Source organism: Scleropages formosus, chromosome 21, assembly GCF_900964775.1.
Source record: "Scleropages formosus chromosome 21, fSclFor1.1, whole genome shotgun sequence".
NCBI classification, from domain to species: Eukaryota; Metazoa; Chordata; class Actinopteri; order Osteoglossiformes; family Osteoglossidae; genus Scleropages; species Scleropages formosus.
Window position 1 is genome coordinate 23,557,491 of NC_041826.1, and position 13,871 is coordinate 23,571,361.

Sequence of the window (13,871 nt, forward strand, 5' to 3'; positions counted from 1 at the left end):
AAAATAAGACGAAAGGCAAGTGACAATGAATAATGTAATATTTATTCATATCAATATCAAATTCTGTGATAAAAGGCTCAGAGTCTCCACATCTTCTCCAAAACAGACCATGACATGAATAACCAAGGCAGATGGTTACAATCCATAATGGCTCACACACACACACACACACACAATACGGACAGCAGTGTGTGTTCACATGGATTTGCATAGAGAAACACTTTGCATTGACAGCACATGCTTCAGCGCTCTGGGAGTGTTTATAGTCCTCAGGGTTGGACACTTCAACACTGACAGCTGTCCTTCATGGCAAGAGAGTCACCAGCAGTTATGGGTTTCATCACAACCTTCATCTGGACTCTGGTCTTCATTCAAGGTCAGTGGGAAGGAAAAGGGTTCAAAATACACTTTAGGTGAACTGAACAGTTCTGTGAGCAAATATGAGATACAGTTTGATCAATAATCAAATATACTGCATTTTTCATTTATCAATATAATTTTTTGTTCTATTTCAGAATCCAGGGGTCAAATCACTGTGACTCAGAGTCCTGAAGCGACAGCTGTTCTCCCAGGACAGACAGTCAGTATGAGCTGTAGAACCAGTTCTGCTGTGTACAGTAGCTGTTACTTTGCTGGATCAAGTGGTAAGCAGTGTTTAGCCTGGTACCTTCAGAAACCTGGAGAAGCTCCTAAACTCCTCATTGGTGGCGCTAGTTACCGAGAGTCAGGGATTCCAGATCGATTCAGTGGCAGTGGATCTGGGACCGACTTCACTGTGCGCATCAGTGGAGTCCAGGCTGAAGATGCAGGACATTATTACTGTCAGAGTTACCATAGTGGCAGTGTGTTCACACAGTGTTACAGAGCCGTACAAAAACCCCCTCAGCGACACTGTACAGTTACCGAACTGCTGGTTTTGAAGTTGAAGGTAATAATGTCACACAGTTTCTCAACACTTTTGGAAACGTGGTGTTTTAATAATTTTTTTAGTAATCAGTTGAATTTTTGTAAATAATCTGTTTCAGTCAATAGTTATATGCTCACTGAGAATATATCCGTATTTATATTATTTTTATTTCCTTTATATTGTTCGGATGAGTTTTAACTGCAGTGGTATTTGTATTAAAAAATAACATCTTAGAGCATCTTAAATTGTTTCTGTTATCTCTAAAAACCAGCACATTTGATTTGATAGATCAGTGACATTCAGAAAAGATTTTCTCAAAAATGTATTACTGTGATTTTGTGTTTCATCCTTTTTGTTGTCAGATCAATGACAGCAACATCAAACCATTAAAATGCTGCAATTCTGTAACCGTCTTCAGGATGTAGATTTATTACCTTCCCTTTCAACATCAGCTGTGCGGTAACTGTACTGTGTGTCTTGGGGGGGTTTTTGTACGGCTCTCTCACACTGTGTGAACACATAGTCAGTATGGTAACTTTGACAGTAATAATGTCCTGCATCTTCAGCCTGGACTCCACTGATGGTCAGAGTGAAGTCGGACCCAGATCCACTGCCACTGAATCGATCTGGAATCCCAGACTGACGGTAACTTCCTGAGTAGATGAGGAGTTTAGGAGCTTCTCCAGGTTTCTGAAGGTACCAGTGTAAACACTGCTTACCACCTGATCCAGCAGAGTAACAGTCATAGTGAACAGCAGAACTGGTTCTACAGCTCACACTGACTGTCTGTCCTGGGAGAACAGTTGTAGCTTCAGGACTCTGAGTCACAGTGATTTGACCCCTGGATTCTGAAACGGAACAAAAAATAATACTGATAAATGAAAAATACACTATTTTTGATTATTGATCAAACTGTATCTCATGTTTGCTCACAGAATTGTTCAGTTCACCCAAAGTGTATTTTGAACTCTTTTCCTTCCCACTGACCTTGAATGAAGACCAGAGTCCAGATGAAGGTTGTGATGAAACCCATAACTGCTGGTGACTCTCTTGCCATGAAGGACAGCTGTCAGTGTTGAAGTGTCCAACCCTGAGGACTATAAACACTCCCAGAGCGCTGAAGCATGTGCTGTCAATGCAAAGTGTTTCTCTATGCAAATCCATGTGAACACACACTGTCACACATGCGGTGGTGTGAACACAGCCTTGCTGCTCTTCAATATTTACACTGATGTGAAGAGTGACACATGTTCTTTTCTCATAAATTACACAAAATACACTGGTATTCTGGTCCTTTTCCTCATCACTGCTGGCACATGTGTACAAATCACTCTGTCAAGTTTTTACCACACACACAAACACACACACACACACCATGGCCAGAGCCTAACCTGGCAACACAGGGTGTAAAGTTGGAGGGGGAGGGGACACACAAGGATGGGACGCCAGTCTGTCAGAAGGCACCCCAAGCGAGACTTGAACCCCAGACCAACCAGAGAGTAGGATCCAGCCAAATTTGCTGTTCCACCACACCCCCCTCTATGGCCAAAGTAATTACTCCAAAGAGGATATCAAATGTGAATATGTGTGTCCCCTCCACTGGAACATGTAACACAGATGTTGTGTTGTTTTGAGTCCTACCTCTCTGATAGATCCTATCAAGTGGTCTGGAGGAGCTCTCGTTCTTCTCCTCTGCCTCTCTCAACTGGTGTCCCGCAGGGCTCGGTATTGGGTCCTCTTCTCTTCTCGAGTTACACCTCCACCCTCGGTCCAGTCATAGCCTCCCATGGATTCAGATACTACTGTTATGCTGATGATACCCAGCTGTGCTTCTCCTTTCCATCTGGCGCGTCAGACATTTCCACACACATCGCTGCCTGCCTGTTGGACATCTCACCACCTCCAACTCAACCTCTCCAAAACAAAGATTCTTCACCTGCCACCCGGCCTGTCCTCCTGTCACGATCTATCAGTCAAGCTGGACAATTCACTCATGTCGCCTACCTCCTTGGCTAAGAGTCTGGGAGTGACGACTGACACAAGTCTGTCTTTCTCTCAGCACATCGAAACCACAACCCGGTGCTGCAGATACATCCTGCATAATATTCATAGGATCCGTTCCTACCTCACTACTGACTCCACCCAACTACTTATCCAGGCCATGGTGACTTCCCGTCTGGAGACTGCAACTCTCTCCTGTGTGGCATTCCTGCTACCGCCATCGAACCTCTACAGCTGATACAGAATGCTGCTGCTGCACGAGTTGTGTTTGATTTGCCAAAGCGTTCCCATGTATCTCTTCTTCTCGTTTTTCCGCACTGGCTTCCTACAGCTGTCAGGATCAAATTCAAGACCCTGGTTATTGTCTACAAATGTGTCAGTAGAACTGATCCCAGCTATTTACAGGTCTTGATCAACCGCTACACCCCAGCTAGGTCCCTTTGCTCGTCTACTTCTGCTCGCTTGGTGGTCCCGCGCACGAAGGGTAAAGCATGGAGGTTCTCGGTTCTGGCTCCGTTGTGCTGGAATGACCTTCCCCTCCCATTTTGCCTAAGAACTCTCCAGCTCATGTATGGTGTAAATGTTCATGCACCGTAACTTCATGAGCATCCCCAGATAAGCCTTTATTCAGCTGCTACTCCGGCATTGCATGTGATTTTGTGTATCTTATTATTATTATTATAAAAAAAGAAAAATTTTGGTAGGAGGTTATCAGGATTCACCTATCCTGCATTCTATGCACCTACTCGAGCGATGAACATTGGTGCATGAAGTGGAAGGTAACAAACTAGGTTTACTTAAGAGTCACATGTCTGCAGCCATGTCTCTTTCTCTTAATGTAATGAACAAATGGTATTTTTGCTGAGATGTACGTCACTTTGGACTAAAGTGTCTGCTAAATGAATAAATATAAATGTAAATGTAAACGTGGCTCCATGTTCTTACTTATATAACTCATCATTTTCAAACTTCTGCTCTTCTCTTCCTGGGAGCAGGAGAAACTCGAGGAGCAGTCAGAAGTGACACCATTTTTTAACTGTTTGGTTCAACGTCTCTCACTGTGTGTCGAGTAGCACTTTGGATTTTTTGCTTCTTCTGAGTGGAACAAGCAAGTGGCGAGAGGTGGAGGGGGGTTAGTGTTACTGTTGGGATTGATCAGTCTTGTAGGTACCAGAGTGCTGATCCTTGTCAGCCCTAAGCAGCATCTTGGATGTGATACAGGCCACTATAGTGAAGAAAGACAAGAGGGGGTGAGCACTTGGTGATGCTCTGGCAGGTCAAACACAAGACGTGCACTGACATTCTGCATTAGATGGAGAGGTTTGAGAGTAGAGGCTAGAAGACCAGTCAGGAGGCACTGCAGTAGTTCAGAGGAGAGATCATCATGGCCTGGAACAGTGGCTGGGAAAAGTGTGGTGTGAGGAGCAGGAGGATTTTATACACTGCAAATGACCATATCAATGCAACTATCCACCCATCAACAGTGTCGGTCCCAGCCAACATCTCCTGACTCTATGTTTGTTGTTATTGAATCACAGCAGAGATAAATACTGTATATTGCGTACTGGAACACAGCAGTTAATGTCCCATCAGTAAGTGCAGTGGGTCCCGTGTGCAGTGGTGCGGCAACCGTACTCTGTATCTGGGGGGGTTTTTGTACGGCTCTATAACACTGTGTGAACTTCCAGCTACTGCTGCTGTAGTAAGAGCCCATACAGCAATAATGTCCTGCATCTTCAGCCTGGACTCCACTGATGGTCAGAGTGAAATCGGTCCCAGATCCACTGCCACTGAATCGATCTGGAATCCCAGACTGATAGGAAGTAACACTGTAGATGAGGAGTTTAGGAGCTTCTCCAGGTTTCTGAAGGTACCATGATAGGCAGCTACTACAGCTGTTTAAAGGGCCACTGGCTTTACAACTCAGAGTCACTGACTGTCCAGGGAGTTTCTTTTCCACACGAGGGGACTGTGTCAAAGTCAACTGTCCGCTGGACTCTGGAAATAAAAAGATTCAACATTTCAGGTCATTTGACCTTCTAACTGCACCAGGACTGGTTTTAGTTTCCACTGTAGAAATAATGAAACACAATAAATGAGTAGAGAAATGACACAATTTCACACTGTTTTCAGAGGTACCTTGAATACAGAAGCTGAAAACAAGGACCATGGTAAAGAAGATACCTTGAATCCACAGAGCCAAGGTCCACATGAAGATGCCCATGAATCCCATTGTTGCTGTGAACTCTTTCGCCATGAAGGACAGCTGTGAGTGATGAAGCGCTAAACTCTGAGGACTATAAACACACCCAGAGCGCTGGAGCATGTGCTGTCAATGCAAAGTACGTCCTCATGCAAACTATATCCTCCCCCCACATGACGACGACAACATGCTCCTGAAAAATCCTTTATAAAGTCAGTTCTTGTAACTCGTGAAGCACATGCTCCAGCGCTCTGGGAGTCTTTATAGTCCTCAGGGTTGTGCACTTTGTCGCTGACAGCTGTCCTTCCTTCGTGGGTGATACTACAGCAATGATGGTCACTGTGATGATCTTTGCGCTGCTCTGCTTCCAAGGTATTACTCTTCATATAGTGTCAGTAAAAATGTCAGCATCAATATCTAATGTAACAAAATTACTGTGTTTCATTCTACAAACTCCAAGTACATATAGAAATTGTGATGTTACTCTTATTTGAAACATGTTCACTTTATGGACTCACTCTTTGTTTCTCGCTCTTTCAGGATCCAGGGGTCAAATCACTGTGACTCAGAGTCCTGAAGCGACAGCTGTTCTCGCAGGACAGACAGTCAGTGTGAGCTGTAGAACCAGTTCTGCTGTTCACAATAACTGTTACTATGGTTCATCAGGGGGTAAGCAGTGTTTAGCCTGGTACCTTCAGAAACCTGGAGAAGCTCCTAAACTCCTCATCTACTCAGGAAGTTACCGTGAGTCAGGGATTCCAGATCGATTCAGTGGCAGTGGATCTGGATCCGACTTCACTCTGACCATCAGTGGAGTCCAGGCTGAAGATGCAGGACATTATTACTGTCAGAGTTGGCACATCATCAGCAGTAGCTGGGTGGCCACACAGTGTTATAGAGTCGTACAAAAACCCCCTCAGTGACACTGTACATTTACCGCACCGCTGCACCCAAGACCCACTGCAGTTGATATGGGGAGGAGGGGTGGTAGAGACATCACCATTTTAAAGCAGGTGAGGGCTACAAACAGTTTTGCGGACATATTAAAGATGACAGACATGATCTATTTCCATTAAAGAAGCAATGGATCCACTTTGCATACACTATAACTGAAAACTGAAATGCCTGTGAATGTACAGTATCATGGAGGTTCTAGAGGGACTTTAGAAACAGGAATCGATCCACAACGACAAAAGAAGTGCCCTGAAAGGCGACTGTTGGGTCCACAGAATAACTGCTCTCTCAACACTCAGACAGGAATGGAAACACTTGACTGTTGTTCCCTGAGTCTCTCCTGATCCCAGAGCGTCTCGCTGATACCAACAAGACCAAGTACATGGAGTCGAACAAGGTCCTACAGTCCATCAGTGGCACCTTCTTAAAATGTGAAAAGCACAACAGAAAGTAGGTGTTGATGGTAATCATTTCTTCTTTTATTAAACAAAACGCAGTCATTTAAAAAAGCAATATTAAAGTCAAATTCAGCAGAAAGTGAATCTCCACATAAAATAACGAGACAAATGGGAACAAAATCTTTTATTGTCACTTTTACACAGGAACCAACTCTTGTTAGGAAGTACAGAGGTGATTGTGACAGATGGTGCAAATTTATGGAGCAGTTAGGAAATCAGAATAGAAGTTGATCCAAGAGAAATATGGTTTGAGTCTCTTCTTTAATGTGGTTAAGGGATTCAGCAGTTCCGAAGGGCAGAGGGGTTTTTTTTTGTACTTGTATAGGAACAGTTCTCTCTAAAATCACCTTGTTTTACCTTGTCCAGTCAGAATTACATTACAGTTCCTCCTTTAGCTGACGCTTTTCTCTAAATCAACTTACAGTTTCAAGCAACTTACCATTTTTACCAATTTATACAGCTGGGTGATTTTCTGGAGCAGTTCAGGATTAGTATCTTCCTCAAGGGTATTACAGCTGGAGATGGGATTTGAACCTGTAATCTTTGGGTCCAAACGCAGCTGCTCTAACCACTACACTACCAGCAACAGAAAAAAATTCATTGATTTGCATAGTTAATAAGGGTAAAAGGGAGTAAAGTGATACCTATGGATGGGGGCGCGGGGGCGCAGTGGGTTGGACCAGGTCCCCCTCTCTGGTGGGTCTGGGGTTTGAGTCCCGCTTGGGGTGCCTTGCGACAGACTGGCATCCGGTCCTGGGTGTGTCCCCTCCCCCTTACGCCCTGTGTTGCCGGGTTGGCTCCGTTTCGCCGTGACCCCGTATGGGACAAGCGGTTCCGAAAGTGTGTGTGTGTGTGTGTGTGTGTGTGTGTGTGTGTGTGTGTGTGTGTGTGAGATATCTACGGGAGCTCAACTCCTCTTCGCTGGTTCTCTTGTGGTCCAGCGGGGAGGAAAATGTTCAGATCCTGCAGTGGAACACAGGGAACGTGTGTATTGAAATAACTCGCATGGAAACTTGGCTGAATGAAGCCATTCCGGACAGTGCGCTACATCTGCTGGGCTTCCAGCTGTTCAGGGCGGATCGCGACGCGGAATCAGTGGGGAAATCACATGGCGGTGGGACCTGTACATCAACGAAAGGTGGTGTACAGATGCAACAGCGTTGAAGAAGATGTGCTGTCCCAACCTAGAAGCGCTCTTCATGAACTGTAAGCCTTTCTACTCGGCCTGGGAGTTTTCCTCGTTCATTCTCATAAGTGTTTACATTCCACCGCAAGCGTGCGTGAGCGCAGCGCTGCAACAGCTGGCCGATCAGATCACCGACACAGAGCGACAACACCCGGATTCTGCTATAATCATTCTCGGGGAAGTTAATAAAGCAAATCTCTCCCGTGAACTGCCAAAATATAGACAACACGTTACACGTCCTACCAGAGACAGTAATATACTGGACCACTGTTACACCACAATAAAGGATGCATATCACTCTGTCCCACGGGCAGCTTTGGGGCTCTCTCATCACTGCCTGGTTCATCTTATACCGACCTACAGGCAGAAACTGAAATCAGCTAAACCTGTAATAAAGACTGTTAAAAGATGGACTAACAAAGTAGTGCAGGACTTACAAGCCTGCTTCGAGTGCACCGATTGGAGTGTTTTTGAGGCTGCTGCTAGCGATCTAGATGAGCTCACAGACTCTGTAACATCATTTGTCAGTTTCTGTGAGGATATGTGCATCCCTACCAGGACTCGTTTAACTTACAACAATGACAAACCGTGGTTCACCGCAAAACTCAGACAGCTTCGTCAGGCCAAAGAAGACGCCTACAAGAACGGGGACAGAGTCTTGTATAAACAGGCCAAAAACACACTGGCAAAGGAGATCGGAGTGGCTAAGAGAAACTACTCTGAAAAGCTTCTCATCCCCCAGCTCAGTGTCAACTCAACAATTGGCCGACGGTTTGAATGAGTTTTATTGCAAGTTTGAAAAACCCTGTCTCACACCCAACACCCATTCAGACCCTCTCCCCACGAATCAATTAACACCTCCAGTAACCCCCTCCTGCACCTTTGATCTGTGAAGAGGAGGTGTGTCGGGTCTTCTGCAAACAGAAGACAAGGAAAGCACCAGGCCCAGACGGTGTCTCACCGGACTGCCTAAAAACCTGTGCCGACCAGCTGGCCCCTATCTTCACAAAGATCTTCAACAGATCACTGGAGATGTGCGAAGTTCCTTCCTGCTTCAAACGCTCCACCATCATCCCCATCCCAAAGAAACCCAAAATCACAGGACTTAATGACTACAGACCTGTTACCCTAATGTCTGTGGTCATGAAGGCATTTGAAACACTGGTGTTGGACTACCTGAAGGACATCACTGGACCCTTGCTGGACCCCCTGCAGTTTGCTTACTGAGCAAACAGGTCTGTGGATGATGCAGTCAACATGGGACTGCACTACATCCTGCAACATCTGGACAAACCAGGGATTTATGTGAGGATCCTGATCGTGGACTTCAGCTCGGCCTTCAACACCATCATCCCACACCTCCTCCTGTCCAAATTAACCCAACTCTCTGCGCCCACCTCCATCTGTCGGTGGATCACCGACTTCCTGACGGACAGGCAGCAGCAAGTGAGGCCGGGAAAATGTTCATCCAATACTCGCACGATCAGTACTGGCGCCCCCCAGGGATGTGTGCTCTCCCCACTGCTCTTCTCCCTGTACACCAACGACTCCACCGCGAAAGACCCCTCTGTCAAACTCCTGAAGTTTGCAGACGACACCACACTCATCGGCCTCATCCGGGATGGTGACGAGTCTGCTTACAGACAGGAGGTCCAAGAGCTGGCTGTCTGGTGCAGTCACAACAACCTGAAGCTGAACACGCTCAAAACGGTGGAGATGATCGTGGACTTCAGGAGAAACACCTCAGCATTATCCCCACTCACCATCATGAACAGCACTGTGGCAACAGTGGAGTCATTCAGGTTCCTGGGCACCACCATCTCACAGGACCTGAAGTGGGAGCTCCACATAGACTCCATTGTGAAAAAGGCCCAGCAGAGGTTGTACTTTCTTCGCCAGCTGAGGAAGTTCAACCTGCCACAGGAGCTACTGATGCAATTCTACTCTGCAGTCATCGAGTCTGTCCTCTGCACCTCTATAACTGTCTGGTTTGGCTCAGCTACGAAATCAGACATCAGAAGATTATAGTGGATAGTCCGGATGGCTGGAGGAATCATTGGCACACCCCCCCGCCCCAGCTCTGAGAGAACTGCACTCGTCCAGAGTCAGTAAAAAGGCTGGCAAAATCATTTTAGACTCCTCACATCCAGGCCACTTCCTCTTCGAACCTTTGCCATCTGGCCGGCGCTACAGAGCACTGAGCACCAGGACAGCCAGGCACAAGAAAAGTTTCTTTCTTCAGCCCATCTACCTCATGAACAGTTAAATGCCCCCACTGGGCAATAAATATGTGCCATACACAACACTATTTATACTTAGATTTATTTAACACACCATACCTCTTATTTACATTCCCTTACATTTCTATATAACATACCTGTACATACACATAATGTGTAGTATCTATTTTGTAGATTGTGTATTTTTACATTTTTATTCACTTATTCTATTTTTATTATCTGTGTCTTGTCACTGTCATTCTGTCTGTGCTGTGAACGTTTATGTCACCAAGACAAATTCCTTGTATGTGTGAAACATACTTGGCAATGAAGCTCATTTTGAAATTCTGATTTCTGGAATAGCTGCACAGCGCCGCCTTCTGGCCACAGGGATGAACTGCAGCAGCGAGCAGTCAGCGCTCCAGGAGAGACTGTGGGATGAATAAAAAGCTCACAAAGTTCAGAGCTCTGGAGAAACAACTGTTTGAACCAATATATGTCATTTCATTTGTAAGGACAGGGCAAGGAAACACAAAAACTGCTCTTTTTCTTCTGTAGATAAATTTTACAGGTTTAAAAGACCACTTTTTAAAAGGATCTTCTTTGTCATAAATCTGTAAATGATTTTTGTGAAATTCATATTAACAGAAATGTAACAAACACATGACGTGTATGAATGTGAGTTTTTTTTAATCTGAATCAGAATCAGAATCGGAATAAGTTTTATTGGCCAAGTGTCCTGACGCACACAAAGAATTTGCTGTGGTTCTAGATGCTTCCAGTATTTACAGACAACCAACAGCTGACACAGAATTACAGAATAAATAAAAAACATATTTACAGAGTATACAAACATGAGAGTATAAATAAATTATGAATAAATATGCATAAAGTATAAACTGATAAGAGTATGAATACACACACACATTTTCAGAACCGCTTGTCCCTTACGGGGTCACGGGGAACCGGAGCCTACCCGGCAACACAGGGCGTAAGGCCGGAGGGGGAGGGGACACACCCAGGACGGGACGCCAGTCCGTCGCAAGGCACCCCAAGTGGGACCCGAACCCCAGACCCACCGGACAGCAGGACTGCGGTCCAACCCACTGCGCCACCGCACCCCCTCTCAAGAGTATGAATAGTTAAATAAATTATATTTAATAGAAATGAAAAATTAATTAGAGTACAAATAAATTTCTTTTACATGATGCAGTGTTGTGAGACTCATACAGTAATGTGACTGTAAAATGAGTGTTAAATGAGGGTAAAATGAGTGTTAAATGAGGGTAAAATGAGTGTTAAATGAGGGTCAGGAAGCGCAGGGAGCGCTCAGAGACGCACTGGGGGTTTTTGTGCGGCTCCTCAACCACTTTCACTCACTGTGGTGGACTTTTGGTAGCGGCACCCGGATCGATGTTGGCAGTAAGTATTTCTAAATATCTTTTAACAGCAAATCTCTTTCATGAAAGGGCAGCAAAGCTCTTTTTACACACCTTCTCCTTCTATACAGCACTGTGTCTTGTTTTAATACACCTGTTTTAGTGTCGCTTCTCACTTTTCTTTAAAATAAATAAGGATTGTTATCTTTTAGGTTAGAATTTTCTACTTTTTCCCGTCGTTCTGCAGTTAATTTGTTCAGATGAAAACAGTTTTCTCATCATTTGAAGAAGGAAGTTTGTCAAGGAGTCAGTGGATAACCCAGTTCACATGTTATTTTAAAAGCTCATCCTTTTAACAAAAATAGACGCACAGGTGTGATTCTTCTCTTTTACCCGCCAGTCAGGAGAGTAAATTAGAATTTACAGTGAAAGGCAGGTAAACACAGTACATTCACTGTACACCGAGCCTCTGAGGAGGTTTTTGTACGAGCACAAATAAACTCTGAATCACTGTGGGTCACGTTCGGCGGAGGAACCAGGCTGGAGGTTGGAAGTAAGAGCTTTTTACTCTGTTATACCCTGAACACTGTACAATAATTAATGTAAATGATTTTATTCAACCTGCACATTTCTGTTCTCCTGCTCAGTGTCTGAATTGAGTGTTTTCAGCTGTTTCAGTGGAAGTTGTTACACTGAACTTTGGTTTAAGAAAACAGCTTCAAATCATGGTTAATAATGATGGTAAATTATGAAGGTAAATGATGATATAAATGTCAAAACTCCTGATGAGTTCATAACAGCGATAAGATGCATCTTTAACATGTTTGTTTACTGCGGAATTTTTTTTACCGTTTTAAGTGCGTTTCCTTCCTGTAATTCTTTGGAGGTTATTAATTCATATCACAGTTCTTTATTTGGCTGACACTTTTCTCCAAAGCGACTTGCAATGTTAATTTATTTATACAGCTGAGTAATTTTACTGGAACAATTTCATGGTAAGTACTTTACTCAAGGGTACAAGAGCTGGAGGTGAGATTGGAACCTGCGTCCTTTAGGTCCAAAGGTAGCAGCTCTAATAACTATAATACCAGCTGCTCCTTTCCAAGCTTCTATTTATTTTAAAGATGTCAGTAAAAGGGGAAATAGGCATAAATGTAGAATAATTCATAATTCATGCGGTTTGTCTGTGTTAGTTATCAGGTTTTAGTGGTTATTTCATTGTGTATGTCTATATAAATTTCATTATGTATTTCATTGTATATATTATATATTCTATAAATATACAATTTCATTTCAATATGTCCATGTCCTTTAACTGGAATTGATTTTAGTCACTCGTACAGTTTTTATAATGTATCGATTCTAAAGTGAATAAAATCAGTGTCCAGAAGGTCTGTATCAATATGTACAGGAGGGTGGAAAATAGTTTTTACCCCTGAGCCGCGGAGGTAAAAATGACCGAGGATCTGTTCCGCTGTGTTTATGGACATAATTATTATCATAGACCTCATTCATACTGTGGGCTGCGATCACAAACTGCTCCTAAATTCCTCCTCTGGGGTTTCACTAACAGCTCTTCTTCGTCCTCACCGTACGTAGGTGATCGTACACAATATCCCTTCCCTGCTGAAGACGTTCTGTCCACTCGCTGTCCTCTCTCTGACCTCTCATGACCTCCGATGACCTCTGACCTCTGCCGTCTCCTAGGCGATGCTACCCCCGTCCTCACGGTCCTGCCCCCCTCTAGTCAAGAGGTGTCCGGTAAGAACGAGGCCACGCTGACGTGTCTGGCCAACAAGGGCTTCCCCTCTAACTGGAAGCTGCAGTGGACGGTGGACGGCAGCGCCAGGACCGGGGACATGAGCCACGGAATCCTGGACAAGGACGGCAAGTACAGCTGGAGCAACACGCTGAGCCTCTCTGCGGGCGAGTGGTCCAAGGTGGTTTCGGTGAGCTGCAAGGCCACTCGGGACTCCCAGACTCCCGTCATCGAGACGCTCAGGAGATCCGACTGTTCCGCGTAGACGGGCGCCCGCCCGATTACTCTGTTTTTACTCTGTTTTTACTCTGTTCCGTGTTCCACTCTCACCTGTTTTACTAACAACACAGAGGTTAATAATGTGCTTTGCTTACATGTGAAACCCTTCACCCTCAGCTTGTCACTATTATCTAGTGTGTCCTCTGCTTCTCTTTGACATCAGACTGTCTGTGTTACGCTGTGTGATCTTGTGCTTCAATAATATCTGAAATGCAGCTGAGAATAATAAAGATTTTTTCAATCAAACACACACAAGTTCTTGTCCTTATTAATATTTGCCGTGTCACATGAACTGTAATGTTTGAACAGGTGTTCTTTTCAAACAAGGGGCGCCGAGCTGCTGCGGTCATTTTTATTAAGAAACAAGGTATAAAAATTGTCTGGCACTTCCACACTTCTCTGGACACAGAAAAAAATCAAAAAGAGAATAAAAGGAAAAAAAAATTGGATTATTCACATATTTTTACCTTCCTTCCAGCAAATGTTTTAATAATTAATTTGGACTCACTGGACAGTGTGATTTCTT

At 44.4% G+C, this 13,871-nt stretch overlaps 1 gene segment (V, D, J or C); it reads left to right on the plus strand.

Annotated features, from left to right (window-relative positions):
- Positions 1 to 5,363: 5,363 nt before the first annotated feature.
- Positions 5,364 to 13,595, plus strand: LOC114909272 (Ig kappa chain V-III region MOPC 63-like). The segment is given in 4 exon segments: positions 5,364 to 5,483; positions 5,652 to 5,994; positions 11,826 to 11,860; positions 13,015 to 13,595. Coding segments are annotated over 4 exon segments (738 nt in total).
- The last annotated feature ends 276 nt before the right edge of the window (positions 13,596 to 13,871 follow it).